This window comes from Hypanus sabinus, chromosome 28 (assembly GCF_030144855.1).
Source record: "Hypanus sabinus isolate sHypSab1 chromosome 28, sHypSab1.hap1, whole genome shotgun sequence".
Classification (NCBI taxonomy): domain Eukaryota; kingdom Metazoa; phylum Chordata; class Chondrichthyes; order Myliobatiformes; family Dasyatidae; genus Hypanus; species Hypanus sabinus.
In genome coordinates this window covers 39,516,969-39,536,162 of record NC_082733.1, presented here as the reverse complement: position 1 = coordinate 39,536,162, position 19,194 = coordinate 39,516,969, and the positions used below count along the sequence as shown (strand labels likewise).

Below are 19,194 nucleotides of genomic sequence, written 5' to 3'. Positions count from 1 at the left end.
TAAATAAAAAATAAATAAATACGCATTTTAATAAAAAACCAACACAAGATCATTAAAGAGCACAGAAGGGAACTGTTCAGCTCATCAATTCCCCTCCATTTCCTTTGAAATACAAAACACTTAGTTTCACTCTTGACCTTATTTATTCCCTCCAAGAATCAATCTAATTCCCTGGAAAGGATAATATTGAATCACATTGGAAAATATGTTCCAAATCTCAGTCCATAGAAAATCTTTTTCTCATGTTGACTTTGATTCATTTGATAATCACCTTAAATCTGTACTCACATATTGATTCTTCAGCCCATGGAGACTCATGGTTTAAACATCCCGACCAAATCCCCTCTAGCCAAAGCTAAATGAAGAAGCAGCAGTTAGGTGATGGCCACCTTGGGAATTCAAAGTATGTAGATTATAGGAGTGTTGGTATTGGTTTATTATTGTCACATGTACCGAGAGACAGAGAACAGCTTCCTTGCATGCGGTTCATACAGATAAATCATTAGACAGTGCACTCAGCCAGAACAATAACAATGCAGAATAAAGTGTAACAGTTACTGAAAAGGTGCAAAGCAGGTATACAGTAAAGTTCAAGGTCATAATAGGGTATGTTGTGAGGTCAAAAGTTCATCTTATTGCGCAAGAGGTTCCTTCATTTGTCTGATCACCGTGGGATAGGAACTCTCTTTGAGCCTGGTGGTACATGCTTCCAGCCTTTTGTATCTTCTGCCCGATGGAAGAGGAAAAAAGAGAGAATGTCTAGGAAGTGTGGGGTCTTTAACTATGCCAGCTGTGTTACTGAGGCAGCACGAAGTGTAGACAGAGTCTATAGAAGATTTCTGTAATCTGCTTACTGACTGCCTGGTACACTATTGGTGTTTAGAGCAGCAATAAAGGTCCTCTAGCTCTGGCAGTGTTTAGGGCTTCCTTCATCATGCAAGTCTCAGGTGGAGACTCAGGAATACTATTGCACTCAGATGTAGAAGGCTTCTTCATTGCTCTTACCGTAATAATTTTGTTTTACCATCAGGGTTGTTAGCCCTGAGCTGTGTGGCTGAATCTGGAAGACCAGTGCACCACTCTTAGTCTGGCCTTCTCCCCTTTGACCTGTTTGGCATGGGTGGCCCTACTAAGAGTCAAAGCATAAAGCCCTGACTCCTCTCAACATAGCTCTCCAGGTCATTGAGGCACGCAGGTCTCCAAACTCAACAACAAGGTGGTGGTCCTCTTGGAGGTAATGTACTGAGCAATGTCCACAACTCTCTGCAGTCTCTTGCGATCATGGGCAGAGCATTTGCCAACACCAAGTCATTAGGTATCCAGATAGGATGCTTTCTATTGTGGATCAATAAAAATTGGGAAGGGTCAACAGGAACATAGGAAGCTCAACAAAGGGATTTAGCCCTGATACAAACACAGTGAATAGACATGGAAGTGAAAGAATATATGCACATCAAATTGGTATTATCAAGTGAGGAAGGTTCAGAAGAAGACCAACTGCAGTCTGTAAAACTATCAGGACATGTTGGACTGATCACCTTTCAGGCAGGCTTACCTTGTATTAGGAAAGTCAGTGTTGAAATAGGAAGCAGTATTAGCCACTTTCTGGTTGATGTGATGTCCTTTCAATTAATTTGTTGTTAATACTTATTAAGAGACTTCTGCAATGTTAATTGAGAAATCATGCAATGTACTGTATATATTTAGCAAGATAATTCCTGCAGTAATACAGTGTGGAAACTGGAATGTGGTGTATCTATACACTCAAACATGAGTATAACATATGTACTCAAGTTCCTGAGCTCTGACTTATCTTGGCAAATCTATAGTTGCCCATAAGCATGACAGTATAACTGAACCATGTTAATTTTGAAATTGCCATGAAAGAGCATTAGAATGATTGAAATAATTATTGAACTCGGCTGAGATCTCAACTACATGCTCAAGATGGCGGCCAGCTGTGACCTCCATTGAGGTCATGGCTCAGTTTTAGTTGCTTATTAGTGTTTTTCTTGTTTTTTGTACATGTTTTGGGGGAGGAGAGGTTTTAGGAACAGGGATGTGAGAAAATTAGAGTACAGATTGGAGTTTTAAATCATCAGACACTTGCAGTCTGCCCCCCTAGTATACCCTTGGTGTGTTGGTTGTTAACACAAATGATGCATTTCACTGTATGTATCAATGTACCTGTGATAATTAAACTTGAATCTTCAATCCCTACTCATATTCTGCTATGTAAAATGTAAAGCTAACAGAGGGTATTTATTTCTTTGAACAATAACTTATCAATTCATAGTCATTTAAATTTCTTATGTGTTGCTAAATGTAGACTTTCAAGGGGGAAGGGGGAACATGTAACATCTGCTTCCCTTCATAATACTGTTGGACAATGGCGTATTCATGGGGAGTCTCAGCTGCTAAACGACAGCTTCATTGAAAGCACAGATAATACCAACAGGTATGATTCAGGATCATATTTCAGTGGCCTTTCTTGTCTCTGACAATGATGCCCAGGCTACATTCAAGATTCAAGATTGTTTAATGCCACGTCCGGTACACAAGTGTAAAGGAGAATGAAATAATAGTTATTCCAGTTCTGATGCAGCAGAAAAAAACATAAAGATTAACAACACAATCATAATAAAAATACAATAAATATAAATACATAAAGTAGCTTATAGATATAGATCGATTGTATGTCCAAGAAGCGACACCAGGCACAGGTGTGCCTGTACATATGGTGACTGTTGGAAGTGATAAAGTAGTGATGGTGGGATGAGTAGAGGGCTGGGTTAGTGGATGGAGGTGTTGATTAGCCTTACTGCTTAGTGAAAGTATCTGGAGTTAGTAAATTGCTCTGTGGATCTTGAAAGTTATAGAAATGTTAAGGCTGAAATGAGTAAAGGGCAAGTGGGAGCCCGAAATATCAGCTGTTTACTCTTTTCTGTCAATGCTGCCTGGCCTGCTGAGTTCCTCCAGCATTTTGTGTCTGTTGCTCAGATTTCCAGCATCTGCAGATTTTCTCTTGTTTGTAGAAACTATCATTTCACTTACTAGTGCGGACAAAAAGAATCTAGAGTGAAATGTCTGTTGAATTTTAATTACATCATTATTTGCCGTAGAGAACACATCTTTTTTCCCAGTGCTTCTGCTGCATGCATGCAAGCCTTCTCCTGTACAATCATACAGCTTATTTCTTCCCTCCTTATGGGTTTACCAACTTCTCCTTAAATGCATCAGTGCCGTTCACCTCAACTATTCCTTGAAGTACTCCCTGTCCCCTATGCCACAGAAAGTTCAGCAAGGTCTCAGATGAACATTCAGCTAAGAAGAAAGGAAGGAAAATCAGGCAGGGTTCTTCAGATATGATTTACTCAAGGGATGAACTAAGTTGCATTTATTGCCCGTGGCTAGTTTTGAGAATTCTGCTGGATTGTTCCACTGAACCAGGGCTGTGGACACTATAAAAAGTCTACTGAGTGTAGCAGAGACTGAGTGCAAATCAGGTCCATGCTTTCCTGCTGTTACATATTAATTTAAAACAGGCATGGTAATTTTCAGTGCAGCCTCTGAAGCTGAAAGTTGAAGTGTGTGTATGATGTAGAAAAGGGCCTTTTGCCCCACTGGGCCTAAGGTAGTGTTCATTTTCCACACAACCCTCTTTTTTGTCTCTCCTGTTCTCTTACACACGACCACCCCTTGAATGTGTCCATGATCTTTATGCCATCTTTTCTTTGTTGTAGACGTTTTCACTGATATCTGCTGCAATTTATAATATAGCGTAGCAGTTAGCATAATCCTTCGCGATGGCAGCGAATGGAAAATTGGGGTTCAATTCCCACTGCTGTCTGTAAGGAGCTTGTACGTTCTCCCCATAACCACATGGAAGGTCTTTCTTTCTCCCGCATAACAAAGACCAAGGGTTAGTAAGTTGTGGACATGCTATGTTGGTGCCGGAAGCATACTGACACTTTCCCAGGACACTCATACTGCACTGGTCGTTGATGCAAAACACCACATTTCCCTGTATGTTTCAACGTTTCAATGCACGTATGACAAACAAAGTTGATCTTCAAATCTTAACTTTTATGATACTACTGCAAATGGAAACATCTTCTGTATTTGACCTTGCACCCTATAAAAGGGTGAAAGAAGTAGAGTTTTCTAATTTATGAGGGATGAAGGGAAGAATCAGGATCAGGTCTGTTATCACTGACTTATGTCATGAAATTTATTGTTCTGTGACACCACAGATATGAAGTTATAAATTACAAAAGTATGGCTTACAAATCAGAAAGCTCTAGTTCTTCTGCCCTTTTATAAATAATACAAATAGAAGAAATAACATGGTCCTATTCATGGTTCATGGACCATTCATAAATCTGAGGGTGGAGGAGAAGAACCGTTTTCCGGTTTGTTGATTGTGGGTCTTCAGGCTCCATAACTTCCTCCCCAGTAGCTGTAACAAGAAGAGAGCATGTCCTGGATGGTGGAAGTCCTTAAGAACGGAAGCAGGCTCTTTGAAGCACTGCCTCTTGAAGATGGTTGACAGTGGGTAGGATTGTGCCTATGATGAAGATGGCTGAATCTACAACACTCTTCAGCCTCTTGTGATTCTGCGTATTAGCGCCTCCGTACTGGTTGTGATGTTCTCCACAAATGGTGCAGACTGTTGGGTTGAATGGCCCATTTCTGTGGTATATACTAAATGAAAATTGTGTCAAGATTTTAAAGACCTCTATAATTGATGCTTCAACCCCTTGCTTTCCAGAGAGATGCTTCCTCCTTTATTGATACAGAATCAGGTTTAATATCACTGGCATATGTCATGACGTTTGTTGTCTCTGCGGGAGCAGTAAAATTTAATACATAATACTAGAAGGAAAAGGTGTGAACTACAGTATATATATAGTTAAATAAGTAGTGCAAAAATAAAAATTTTAAAAATAATGAGGTTGTGTTCATGGATTCAATGTCCATTCAGAAATCAGATGGCAGAGAAGAAAAGATTGTACTTGAATCATTAAATGTGTACCTTCAGACTTCTGTACCTCCTTCCTAATAGTAGCATTAGAACAAGGCATGGCCTTGGTGATGGGGGTCCTTAATCATGGATGCTGCCTTTTTGAGGCATTGCTCCTTGAAGATGTTCTGGATACTATGGAGCCTAGAGCTCTTGATTGAGCTAAATGAGTTCATAACTTTCCTCTTGGTTAGAAACATCTACTGAAAAGTTGCCTGTGGACTCACATTTGGCATGAAAATAAAAGTGGGGGAGGAGGTACTGGACATGATTCTAAAAGCTTTCTGAACAAAATTCTATTCTGAAAATGTGATCAGAACTAGGATTTGCAATAACATTCAGTGGCTTTATTTTTATAGTGTTAATATTAGAACAACTAAAAAACTTGACAGGCTTTTTATCATTTGAATTACACCAGAATGCCAAGGGAACTATCAGATTATCCAATAAACTCAAACCATACCTACAGGAGGATAAATAAATTCCTTAAATGAATTTAAAATGTGGTCAATATACAACTAGTCTGTTATTAGTGTGAAAATAGAAAAGGGCAGGATAATGTTTATCAACACACACAAAGTGCTGGAGGAACTCAGCAGGACAGGCAGCATCTATGGAGAGGAGTAAACAGTCAGTGTTTATTCTTGTCCACAGATGGTCCAAAACATCAACTTTTAATTCCTCTCCAAAGATGGCTGAAATGCTGACTGTTTATTCCTCTCCGTAGATGCTGCCTGATCTGCTGAGTTACTCCGCTACTTTGTGTGTGTTGCTCAAGAATCGCTGCATCTGCAGAATCCCTTGTGTTTAAAGTTAACTATCAAAGCACATACTGTATATGCCACCAAACACTCTCTGAGATTCGTTTTCTTGTGGGCATTCACAGTAGATACAAAGAAACACAGCAGAATCAATGAAAAACTACACACAAAAATGGACCAACAATGTGCAGAAGACAACAAATTGTGCAAATATGAATAGAAAATCAAAATAATAATAATAAATAAATGATATTGAGAACACAAATTGTAGAGTCCTTGCAAGTGAATCCATAGGTTGTAGAATCATTGTTAAATTGAGTGAAGTTATCCACTCAGGTTCAGGAGCCTGATGGTTGAATATTTATGGTGTGGTATCACATGCAAGCATGATTACCACATAGGCTTTGTGCTTTTACAGTACTTGTTACTTAATCATTCATTTTTCTGGGTGTCAATGGGAATGCCAGCATGTTTTGCCCATCCCAGATTACGCTCAATAGACAGTGGAAAGCTATATTCTGCTGAGTCTTTCTGATGAAGGTACTAGCAGAGCCATTGGTTAGAAGTTCCAGAATTTGGTCTAGGACCTAGGTGATAATGAAGGCTGGTTATACAACTCTAAATCAGCATGATGCATAAAATGGAGGTAGAGGTGGAAGTGCCAGTACCAAACTTGTATTTCTTGAAGGTGAAGTTCCGAGGGTTGGGAAGTGCTGTTACAGTAGTCAAGGTGAGTGCCTCCAGTATGTATCATGGATGGCACAGAATGTAACCTCTGTGCCTGATGGAATGAGTGTTAAGCGATGTTGAAGAGGTGTCAATCTTACAAATGAACGGGATGCAATTAACTATGGGAACAAAGACAAGAGCAGAGAATTACCTTTGATTTGTACAGTTAATGTATCCTTTCCATTTGTAACAGTATGGCTGAAGCGTTTGGATTTGCCTGTAATGACCCCCTTAATGGGATAGCCTGTGGCTACTCATTGTTTCGATCACAGACTTAAAGAATGGGCTATTGGATATGACAGCAGAGGAGGGCAGTTGGCAAAGGGAGCACAGTTTCAGAGTAGGAGACAAATTGAAGTGGTTTCCGAACAGAGTAGACTTGAGAATCTGGTAAAATTGTAGAATGCGTTAAAAATGAGCAAGAAGCCAATAAGAGACAAAACTAACAAAAGACATGATATGGAAATATGGTTGGCAAAAATAAACCATTGCTCCTTTACAGACACTATAATGAGCAATAAGAAACAAACAAGGCTATACATAACATATGTATATGTTATATATACATATATATAAAGCTGGTTGGTGGCTGGTGACATCCACACCAGACTACGAGGTGAGCAGACCCGAGCTCGAATCCAGCCGGCCTCTTCCATGCTCTCCAAGTATCTATATAGTGCCCTGTAGTGGGAGAGTCTAGGACCAGAGGGCAGAGCCTCAGAGTACAAAGACATCAATGAGGAGGAATTTCTTTAGTCAGAGGTGGTGAATCTGTGGAATTTATTGCCACAGATGGCTGTGGAGGTCAAGTCATTGTGTATATTTAAAGCCGAGGTTAGTAAGTTCTTGATTAGTAGGGGCATCAAAGATTACCAGGAAAAGGCAGGAGAATGAGGTTTAAAGGGATAATAAATCGGCCACAATGGAATGGTGGAGCAGACTCGATGGGCACGATGGCCTAATTCTGCTCTTATGCCTTAAGGTCTTATATTAAACAAATATTTTTGCAACAGCCTTAACTATCGAGGACACAGGTATCATTTTAAAGCTATGAAGAAGAATAAACAATCAACATTTAGGGCCAAGATCCAAAACATTGATTGTTTATTCCTCTCCATAGGTGTTGCCTGACCTGCTGAATTCCTCCGGCATTTTTTGTGTGCTGCTCTTGATTTCCAGCATCTGCAGAATCTCATCTGTTTACCATTTAAAAGGTGTGGAATCAAGGAACTGGTGAGAAGCAGGTCCTAAAAGTAATTACTTTTTACTTTATTTAGAGATACAGCATGGAACTGGCCTTTCCGGCCCAACGAGCTGCATCACTCAGCCAACCACCTATTTAACCTTAGCCTAATCACATGACAATTTACAATGACCGATTAACCTATAACCCATACATCTTTGGACAGTGGGAGAAAATCAGAGCACCCAGAGGAAACCCGTAGGAAGGACATACAAACTTCTTACAGATAGTGTCAGAATTGAACTCTGAACTCCGGAGTCCTTCGAGCTGAAATAGTGTTCCACTAATCACTATGCTTAAAGGGAACTTAAAAGCTAATCATTCCCATTGACTGAAGACCTATAATATATCTTCTGTTTTAAAAGAGATGCTTACAAAGATGGTGGATGTATTGAATTCCACCTATTTTGCCATGATCTCTGAGAACTGAAGGGTGACAAGTACAAAACTGCTGCTCCAGGAAAGGATATGAAAGTATGGAAATTGCACAGACATTATTAGCAAGAATGCTGCAAGTTATGTTTTAATGGACAGGTAACAGGACATAAAGAAAACCATAATATGATTTGGCAGAATCTGTGTGGATTTACAAAAGGCAAATAATGCTTGATAGATCTTTGTGGTTTTGAGCTTACCAATTACCAGACTAACGAGAAGGGTCAGGGCTAAAATGGACATGGTATATGCTGAGAAAAGTTTTGAAAGATGTCACTATAGGTTGATATTTAATATTAAGCCTCCTGGGCTTTGGGGTTAATACATTAGAATTGATCGAAAACAAGGCAAATGACAGAAAATACAGCAGGAATAACTGCTGTAACTAGAGGGATACCGCAAAGTTCAGTTCTTCAGCCTCCACTGTTTACGATCATATCAATAACTTGGGTGAGAGGCTCAAATATAAAGAATCTATGTTTGCTAATAGCACTCAGGTGGATGGGAAAATAAGCTCTGAGGGGGATAAGAACATGCTGCAAAGGTACAAACAGATTTTATGAAGGAACAGGGACGTAGCAGGTGGAATATTAAAAGACCTTAAAAATTAGATCATTTGGCCCATCGAGTCTGCTTCACCATTCGGCCATGGCTGATCCTTTTTTCCTGTCCTCAGCTCCATTCCCTGGCCTTCTCCCCGTAACCTTTGATGCCACGTCCAATCAAGAACCAATCAAGCTCTGCCTTAAATACACCCAATGACCTGGCCTCCATGGCTGCCCGTGGTAACAAATTCCACAAATTCACCACCCTCTGGCTAAAGAAATTTCTCCACATCTGTGTTTTAAATGGACATCCACCTATTCTGAGGCTGTCCCTTCATGTCCTAGACTCCCTCACCATGGGAAATATCCTTTCCACATCTACTCTATCTAGGGCTTCCAGCATTTGAAATGGATAATTGTGATTGCCCCACTAGAAAGTAGAATGACACATACAAAATGCTGGAGGAACTCAACAGGTCAGACTGCATGTATGGAGGGGAATAAACAGTTGATGTTTCAGCTAAGTCCCTTCATCAGAACTGTAAAGGACGGGGGAAGAAACCAAAATAAGAAGATGGGGAGAGAGGAAGGAATACAAGCTGGAAGGTGAAAGGTAAAGGCAGGAAAGGGGGAAGGCGATAGGTGGAAAGTTTAAAGGGCTGAAGAAGGAGGAGAGAGGAGCATGCGAGAAAGGGAAGGAGGAGGGGAACCAGAGGGAGATAAAAGGCAGGTGAGGTGAAGAAAACAGGTGAGAGGGGAGCCGTAGTGGAGAATGGAAGCGAGAGGGAATAAGAGATAGAAATTACCTAAAGATAGAGAAATCGATGTTCATACCAACAGGTTGGAGACTACCCAACCTGAATATTTGCTCCTCCAACCTGAGAGTGACCTCAGCATGACAGTAGAGCAGGCCATTACCCAAGGGGCAAAGATGCTGCCCATACAGGCAGGATTTAACTAGAAATTAGATTTTATGTTGATTGTAGGGAGCCTGTGAAATGCTGGTTTTGAGAGAAATACCAACAAAAATCAGAAATGTAACTGTAAATACTTGGGAAATTAATTGGGATGTTAGTTTTTTATTACAAATAATTCACAGATAAGAGTATTCTTAGTTCAGCTATATAGGTGGGATCTTGATAAGATCACAATAGAGTCTTGTTTATGTACTTTTGAGTTTCTACCCAAAGAAAGATAGTTACTTTCAAGTACATTTACTGTCACCCAAGTTTCACTTAAGTGGATGTGGTTGGGGAAGGGGATATGGGTGGAAGAAGTTTACTGCAATGTGAGTTTGAGCGAGGTTATCCCACTGGTTCAGGAGCGTGATTTTATGACCGACAGATTCACTTTCAAGGACTCTTTTACAACTCATGCTCTCAGTATTATTTTATTATTTACACAGGGTTGGGTTAGGGTGCATTGGTTGTTGTCAGTCTTTATTTATGCATGATTTTTTGTAGATTCTATTGTATTTCTTTATTTTCCAGTAAATGCCTACAAGAAATTGAATCTCAAGGTCATATATGGTACTGTGATAATAGTAATAGTATGACGATTATTCAAATCAAGTATGATATTCTCCAAAAGGTTTGTCTATTGGTAGGTCTTCATGTGGCTGTAGAGACTGATCTGGGATCCATATATTCTGATGGGCTTCTATACCTCACAATCCTGCCCCCTTTACCATTTTTGATTGCCATGGGACTTAACCCAGGATTGCCTTAATGGAACCTGTGCATGACTGTAATTAACACAGGGAGACTGATGCCTGGGTAGCCACCACACCATCCTTGACAGATCGGGATCAGGGTTTAGTGATATCGAATTTGATAATAAATTTACCTTAAACTTTGGGTAGATTCTTCAGAACATAGAAGAATGCAAGATCACTCTTGAAATATATAAAATTAAAAAGCTTGACAAGGTAAATGCAGGGAAGACATTTGCCCTCCCTGAAATGTCCTAAAATAAAGGTGCTGGCCAGACAGGATGTGGCGGTATTTCTTCACTCAAAGGGTAATAAAGAATTTGGAAGCAAAGTCACCTCAAGACTTTTATTATTATTATGTACTGCGATGTACTGCTGTTACAAGACAACACATTTCACAATATATGCCAGTAATATTAAACCTGATTCTGATTCTGACAGAGATTGATCGACTCTTGAATGCAAAAGGGATTGAGAATCTGGCAATTGGATGGGGAGGTTGATTTGAGGTACTAATCATGTAGTAGATTTTAAAGATCTCCCCTGCCCTACTGCCCTGTTCACAATTCAGATTTATTCATCAGGTGGCCATCAAAACATACAATGAAATGTGTCATTTGCGATAACAACCAAACCCCTGAGGGTGTGCTGGGGGCAAGTGTTGCCACACATTCCAGCACCACTATAGCATGCCCATAATGCACTCGAAAACAGCACAGCACAACAACACAGAACACAATAAGCAACAAAACAACAGCAAAGTGAGCCTCTTTCCTCCCTTGCACCCACACACATACTCTGTCCTTTAATTCCAAGAGAGGCCATCTTCTTTGGCTCCAATAGGCTTGGATTCAAACTCAGACACGCAGACATTAGGCCTTTGACTACTCTAATGGACTTGCAGTGATTTGTAGATTTGGGATTCTGATCAGTGGAGTTCCTATGTCTGTGGAACTAAAATGCAGCATCCAATCTGATGGTACGAACATCAATCACAAACAAGTGAAAATCTGCAGATGCTGGAAATCCGAGCAACACATACAAAATGCTGGAGGAACACAGCAGGTCAAGCAGCATCTATGACTGTACACTTTTTCTGGATGCTGCCTCACCTGCTGCATTCCTCCAGTATTTTGTGTGTGTTGCATGAACATCAATCTCTCCTTTCAGTAATTTTTTTCTCACTTTCTTTTCTTCTACCCCAATCCTCAGTTGGCACCTTACCTCTTCTTATATGCCTTTCACCTATTCAGGTGCCTCTCTTTCTTCCCTTTCCCCCATGGTCCACTCTCCTCTTCCATCAGATTCCTTCTTCTCCAGCCCTTTACCTTTCCCACCCATGTGGCTTCACCTATCACCTTCTAGCTTGTCCTCCTTCCCCTCTCTCCACCTTTTTATCTGGCATCTTCACCTTTCTTTTCCAGTCCTGAAGAAGGTTCTTGGCCCAAAACATCAACTGTTTATTCGATCCTGCTTGATCTACTGGGTTCCTCCAGTATTTTGTGTGTGTTGCTCTGGATTGCCAGCAGCTGCAGAATCTCTTGTGTTTATAATGTAAGGATATGTTCAACACATCCTCTGTGATATTTTAATGCCAGAGAAGTTCTCACTTAATACACCTGGTCTCCTAATTCTGTCTCAGAATGGCCTGACTACAGCACATTATAACTTTGTTCTAGACATGCTGTGTGACATTGCTAACATGCTGGGTTTACCGAGAAAAGTGGAGAGGCATTTAAACTGAACTTAAACTCAAACTGAACTTAAAGACAGTGAATTTATCTGCTCAGTTGGACTGGATTTGAACCAGGATCCCAGAATGAAAGGTCTACAGCATCTGAACTATTCCTCCTCTGTTTTATACTCAACATTTGTTCCTTACACTAAATAAATTCCAGAGTATTTCTTTTTACTAAATAGGTTCCTTTATTTTCTAAATAAGGACTAAATGAACTAAATATGGTTCATTGGCTCTTCCCTTCTTATAGAAAGCAGTAAATTAAACTCTTTGTAAATATCCTGAAAATGCCATTAGTATATAATGAGGATTAAAGTGTTTCTGCAGTTCAATCCAGTGATGTATTCCAACGCCAGTGTGGCTCAGAGCCCCTCCTCCTCTCCTGAAGGCTTTCAGCCACTGTTGCTCCACAGGGACTGGATGCCATCAGCTACTTGAGAATCATAGAACACTACAGCACAAAAGCAGGCTCTTTGGCCCATTCAGTCCATACCTAAATATTATTCTGCCCAGACCCATTGTCCTGTACCCCAACCATAGCCCTCCATACCTATCCCATCCATGTACCTCTCCAAACTTCTCTAAAAAGGATAAAATCAAATCCAAATCCAACACTTCTGCTGGCAGCTCGTTCCACACTTGCACCACCCTGAGTGAAGCAGTTCCCCTTCAGGTTCCCCTTTTACATTTCACCTTTCACACTTAACTCATGACCCCTAGTTCTAGTTTCACCCAACCTCAGTAGAAAGTGCCTGTTTGCATTTGCCGTATCTAGACCCTTCATAATTTTGTATACTTCTATCAAATCTCCCCCCATTCTCCTATGCTCCAGGGAATAATATCCTAACCTACTCAGCCTTTCCATGTAACTCAAGTCCTAAAGTCACACCAACATCCTTGTAAATTTTCACTGCCCAAGGTTTTGTGACAATGAATACTGCTGGACTGTTCCACCATGGAAGCATCGTAGCCAATTCATTCAGTGTCCATTCTTTCTAGATAGATTTTTTGACAGCAATTTCATATGAGTCTTTGCCACAAAAACATTAAGAAAAGTTGAAAACACCTCCAGAATTATCTCCCTTACAGGCCATCAAGCCCTTTTCGGTTACTACAGCCAGTTATACCATGTTATTAAGCCTGTGAACCTTAAAATTCAACTGAACCATCTTTTTTAATAAGCTTCAGATTCATTTTATTTATCACCTGTACATTGAAAGATGCAGTGAAATATATAATTTGTGTTAACAACCAACACAGGCTGAGGATTTGCCCCCCCCCCCCGCCCATGTGGCTTCACCTGTCACCTTCTAGCTTGTGCTCCTTCCCCTCCCTCCACCTTCTTATTCTGCATCTTCCCCCCTCCTTTCCCCCTTTCCAGGTCCTGACAAAGCATCTCAGCCCAAAGTATCAACTCCCTAGTCCTCCATAGATGCTGCCTGACCTGCCGAGTTCCTCCAGCATTTTGTGTGTGTTGCTCTAGATTTCCAGCATCTGCAGAATTGCTAGTGTTTACTAATATATTCAATAGGGTGTTCGAAAATGAACACAGGATTTATATCTATTACATACACAGCATTGAATGGCTAGCCTGGATCAGGAGATAAACTATTGCAAATATGAACTGAAAGCTGCTACTTGGTAATGAATTTGCGTTTTGTTTCTGGCAAGAAGCACTTAAGTTGAAAAATGGCATCACCACTGCCAACAGTGGTAGCATGAAGTATTTATTCAGGATGATATCAATTATAATTTATTTCTCAGTGCAGGAAGAGGGGAACAGCTACTAAAATATTGCTTGGAAATTAGTGCCGTTTTAACAGATGGTCTTGTTTCTCTGACCTCTTAATATCCTTATAATGATGTCATTTACCATTCCACGTTCACCGAAGTCAGCCACCACTGGGTCTGTTATGGAAGGCCGGGCTGGGAGAATGTGACTGCTCAAAGCACCATGTTTACTGGTTACATTTTTGTAAATATGCCCAGCAGGAGTTACTCCAGTGCACGTACAGTCTCTGCTCGTAGTCAAATGTATGACAGGAAATGGCCCTCTGGTGAATTGGGCAGTGATAGGAGTGTTACAAATTAGACATCCATTGTCCTACGTGTACGTTAACTTCACATCAGCTGGCCAGTCAGTTTGCGAACTAATTCTCGAGTACACAGCAGTGGGAAAAACAATCACTGAGAGTGGACAAAGTGACCGGACTATTATCCCTCTCACTTCTGCCAAATGCCGTCAATTTATTTCTCATTCCCTGACAACCGAATATCTCAAGGCTAGACCGTCATGTTGAAAATCACAGAATGTCCTTGCCCGGTGTTACATGTCCACACATACACACTGGTCAGTTAATAGGAATGAGTGCCATTTTCCCTCACCTAAGACAGAGGCATTGAGGCTGAGTATTGATAGCACAGCCAAGGTCAGGATTTATAGTGTAAGTTAGCTCTGCAAAGTCTCCACCAGGCTGTCACTGTTTACACCCAAGGTTTACAGGTTATAGAACACAAAGCAGTACAGGTCAGAACAGGCCCTTCAGCCCATAATATTGTGCTGATCCTTTAATTGACTCCAAGTTCAATCTAACCCTTCCCTCACACATAGCCCCCCCCCACATTTTATTTTATCTACTGATCTTAAATAATCCTACCACCACCCCTGGCACCACGTTCCACACACCTAGCGCTCCCTGTGCAAAAATACCTACTTCTGACATTCACCCTATACTTTCCTCCATACACCTTAAAATAATGCCCCCTCATATAAGCACTTATGCCCTGGAAAAAAGGCACTAACTGTCCATTTTATCTTTGCCTCTTATCATCTTGTACACCTCTATCAAATCACCTCTCAACCTCCTTCTCTCCAAAGAGAAAAGCCCAAGCTTGCTCAACCTATCCTTATAAGACGTGCTCACTAATCCAGGCAGCAGCTTGATAAATTTCCTGTGCACCCTATCTAAAGCTTCCATGTCCTTCCTACAAAGAGGTGAACAGAACTAAATGCAATACTCCAAGTGTGGTCTAACCAGGGCTTTATGGAGCTGCAACATTACCTCATGGCTCTTGAACTCAATTCCTAACTAATGAAGGCTAATACACCATTTGCCTTCTTAACTACCCTATCAACTTGTATGGCAACTTTGAGGGATCTATGGATGTGAACCCCAAATTCCCTTTGTGCTTCCACACTGTTAAGAATCCTGCCATTAACCACTTTGGAAGTTTGACTTTCCAAAGTGAATCACTTCACACTTTTCCAAACTGAACACCATATCAGTACACAGACATTCTACAATAAACTGAGGGACACGGGAGCAGAATTAGGCCATTTGGCTCATCGAGTCTGCTCTGTCATTCAATCATGGCTGATTTATTAACCCTCTCAACCTCATTCCCCTGCCTTCTCTCCATAACCTTTGATGCCCGATTAATCAAGTACCTATCAGCCTCTGCTTTAAATATACCAAATGACTTAGCCTCCACAGCTGCCTGTGGCAATGAATTCCACAGATTCACTACTCTCTGGCTGATGAGTAGCAATTCCTTTAGAATCTTCCAAATAGCCTAATTCTGCTCCTATGTCATAAACTACTTTGATTATAGGAAGCTGTCTGAAACAGTGTTAAACTAGTGAATTTTATCTGTAAAGATAGGGTACAAGCTCTCCTCTACAATCACTCTGAGCACTGGTGCCCCACAAGGCTGTGTACTCAGCCCCCTGCTGTATTCACTGTACACCCATGATTGTGTAGTCAAGTTTCCATCAAACTCAATATATAAGTTTGCTGATGACACCGCAATTGTAGGCCGCATCTTGGGTAATGATAAGTCTGATTACAGAGAGGAAATTAAGAACCTGGTGGCATGGTGCAAAGACAATAACCTATCCCTCAATGTCAGCAAGATGAAGGAATTGGTTGTTGACTTCAGAAGGAGTAGAGGACCGCATGACCCCATCTACATCAGTGGTGCGCAGGTGGAACAGGTCAAAAGCTTTAAGTTCCTCGGGGTGAATATCATGAATGACCTGACTTGGTCTAATCAAGCAGTGTCCACTGCCAAGAAGGCCCACCAGTGCCTTTACTTCCTAAGAAAGCTGAAGAAATTTGGCCTGTCCCCTAAAACCCTCACTAATTTTTATAGGTGCACCGTAGAAAGCATTCTTCTAGGGTGCATCACAACCTGGTATGGAAGTTGTCCCATCCAAAACCGGAAGAAGCTGCAGAAGATCGTGAACCTCACCGAGCACTTCACACAAACCAATTTTCCATCCTTGGACTCACTTTACACCACACACTGTTGGAGCAGTGCTGCCAGGATAATCAAGGACAAGTCCCACCCAGCCAACACACTTTTTGCCCCACTTCCCTCCGGGAAAGGTTCAGGAGCATGAAGATACATACGGCCAGATTTGGGAAAAGCTTCTTTCCAACTGTGATAAGACTGCTGAACGGCTCCTGACCCGGATCTGGACCATACCTTCCAAATATCTGGACCTGACTTGCACTACTGTACTTTCCCTTTTCTATTTTCTAATTATGATTTATAATTTAAATTTTTATTATATTTACTTCGATTTGTACTTCAGGGAGCACGAAGTGCAGAAACAAATATCACTGTGATGATTGTATGCTCTAGTATCAATTGTTTGGTGACAATAAAGTATTTGTATTTGCATGTTCTTTAACTTAACTTCCTCAGGGACAATCCCTGGAAAGAACACACTGCTACTGTAATGAGTTGGACAAAACTTCCACATGGTGCATCATTATGGAATAGTGGAGCAGACCCAATGTGCCAAATGGCCTAATTCTGCTCCTCTGTCTTATGATCTTACTACCCTGGTCAGTCCCTATCACCAAAACATATCATCTGGTCACTCATGTTTGTGGGAGGTTGATGTATGCAGATGAGTGCCAGTGAATACTCTTCGTAGGGATTTGTTGCATTGGGACATCAAAGTTGAAAGGTGCTGACTAAATGTAGATCCTTCATATTTTCCTTCCAGGTCTGGGCTACAGACTTAGACCTGGCCTACAGTGATCAACTGGCCATGACACAACTGATGCTGTTCATTTCAAATGGGAAGCTGACCTGTGCACATAACTCCTTTGAAGTGCCTCTGACGCCCAAGGAGAAAAAAGGGAGACTTCACAGGCAAGAAGTGGCAAAAGAGGTGGAAATGCAAACTGTAAGTCTGCACGTTTACAACAAGCAATCAAATTAGAAATTTGAAGCACCTCAACCATAAAATAATTTCATAACTGTTCCTCTCATTACAATCAGAAATTAATTAGAAGTCATTACAGAACACTTACATACTTTTCGATGTCAGCGGGGTTAAAAACAGAATATAGTAATTAATTAATGCTTGCGTGAGAAACCACTGCATTGGAAACCTTATCAGGAACAAAATTGCCTGAAAGCATTCAAAATTAATACTGAAAATACGCACACCCTATCTGAGGAAAAAACATGCAATATCTATAAAACTAAACATTCATTATATTTGCAATACATTACCATCTACATAAATGCAGCTAAATAATCAACACATAAATAATTCATGATGCAATTCATTATGCATGCATATGCATACATCATTGTTATAATGAGCACCTCATCAACTGCCAAATGTTAAACAATAGTACTCCATTATTGCAATGATATTCAAGTTTACGGTTGTTAAACTGCTGCTTGTATTATTCTGTCAAACATTAATTTAGTTGCAGTCCCATAGTACACACAACAGATTTTGTAAGTTTCTCTTTTTACAGTTAATGATATGATCAATGAGTGTTATTAAATCTATGAATATTATAAACATGATTAATTTTCAATGAGACGTTTAACACCCAACTAGGAGAAGCACGTTTTCCCAGTTCCCACACTGCCATGTCTACATTAGACTACTGGCCACTCCAAGCAAGAATTTTCAAAGAGTAACTCAAACTTTAATTACAAAAATAATGCTTTCTCATCGACTGTTTTGATTCTATCTAACATCATGAAGTGGTTCAACAACAGACTTCCATCAAGTCCCATTTCTTTTTTATTTCTCCTCTCATTTCCCCCCTCTCGTTTTGAAAGAGCTGTCTCACTCTTGGGTCTGGGTCTGTGTTAGCAACTGCCCTTGCAGCTTGCAGCCATTCCGCATGCACGAACCTCTAGATGTGACTGTGGATCTGAGGAAGCAGGAAGCAATTCAAATCCCCAGTCTATTTGGAAAGAGTCCACAGGATGGCAATCTACAATAAAAACTCTTTCTGACTTTGGCCCAAGACTATCAAGACTGACCCAACAGTGCATATTGTTGCTTGGTTGAAGACAAACCAATTCACCATACAGTGGGGAAGATTCATTGTTTCAAGAGACCAGACTTCCTCTGGTTACACTTTATAAGTAGGCATGATTTATAATTCTGTCAGGTTTAACAAAAGATTGTTAAACACTATTAGCAATGTGCATTTCTTACACTAAGTTTCATTTATATACATCCCAGTCATAAATAATTTAGCCCAAACTCCTTTTGATTGTTAAAAACACAAAATGCTGGCAGAACTCAGCATCTATGGGAAGAGGTAGTGACAACTTTTTGGGCCGAAACCCTTCATCAGGAGTGAAGTAACATGGGATGGTCAAGGGGGGATAAGAAGTGGGGGGAGGGATGAAGTAGAGAGCTAGGAAGTGATAGGCTGGAGGGAAATGGGCTAGGGGGAAGGTGGAGAATTATGGGAAATAAAAGAGAAAGATAGGGCTGGAGATTATAGTGAGGGGGAAAAAAAGAGAGAGAAAGAGAACCAGACTAAAATTATAGACAGGGATGGGGGTAAGGGGGGGCAGGGGTATCAACGGAGGTCTGTGAGTTGGATGTATGTGCCAGCAGGTAGGAGGTTACCTAGGCGGGAGATAAGGTATTGCTGCATCGACCTGGTGTGCATGCTGGCAGGTAGGAGACCTCCGTTGATACCCCTGCCCCCCACCTTACCCCCATCCCTAT

General features: G+C 40.8%; 1 protein-coding gene across 9 annotated transcripts in view; it reads left to right on the top strand.

The window, feature by feature from the left end:
- iqch (IQ motif containing H) overlaps nucleotides 1-19,194 on the top strand; it is a 185,769-nt gene that overhangs the window by 135,820 nt on the left and 30,755 nt on the right. For 7 of the 9 annotated variants that reach the window (XM_059953001.1, XM_059952999.1, XM_059953000.1 and 4 more), the window contains one exon: nucleotides 17,203-17,385. In XM_059953001.1, the coding sequence (XP_059808984.1) occupies nucleotides 17,203-17,385 (183 nt within the window). Of the gene's footprint in view, nucleotides 1-17,180; nucleotides 17,386-19,194 lie in introns of those variants that run through there. The other 2 variants (XR_009508418.1, XM_059953004.1) reach the window with 2 other exon arrangements.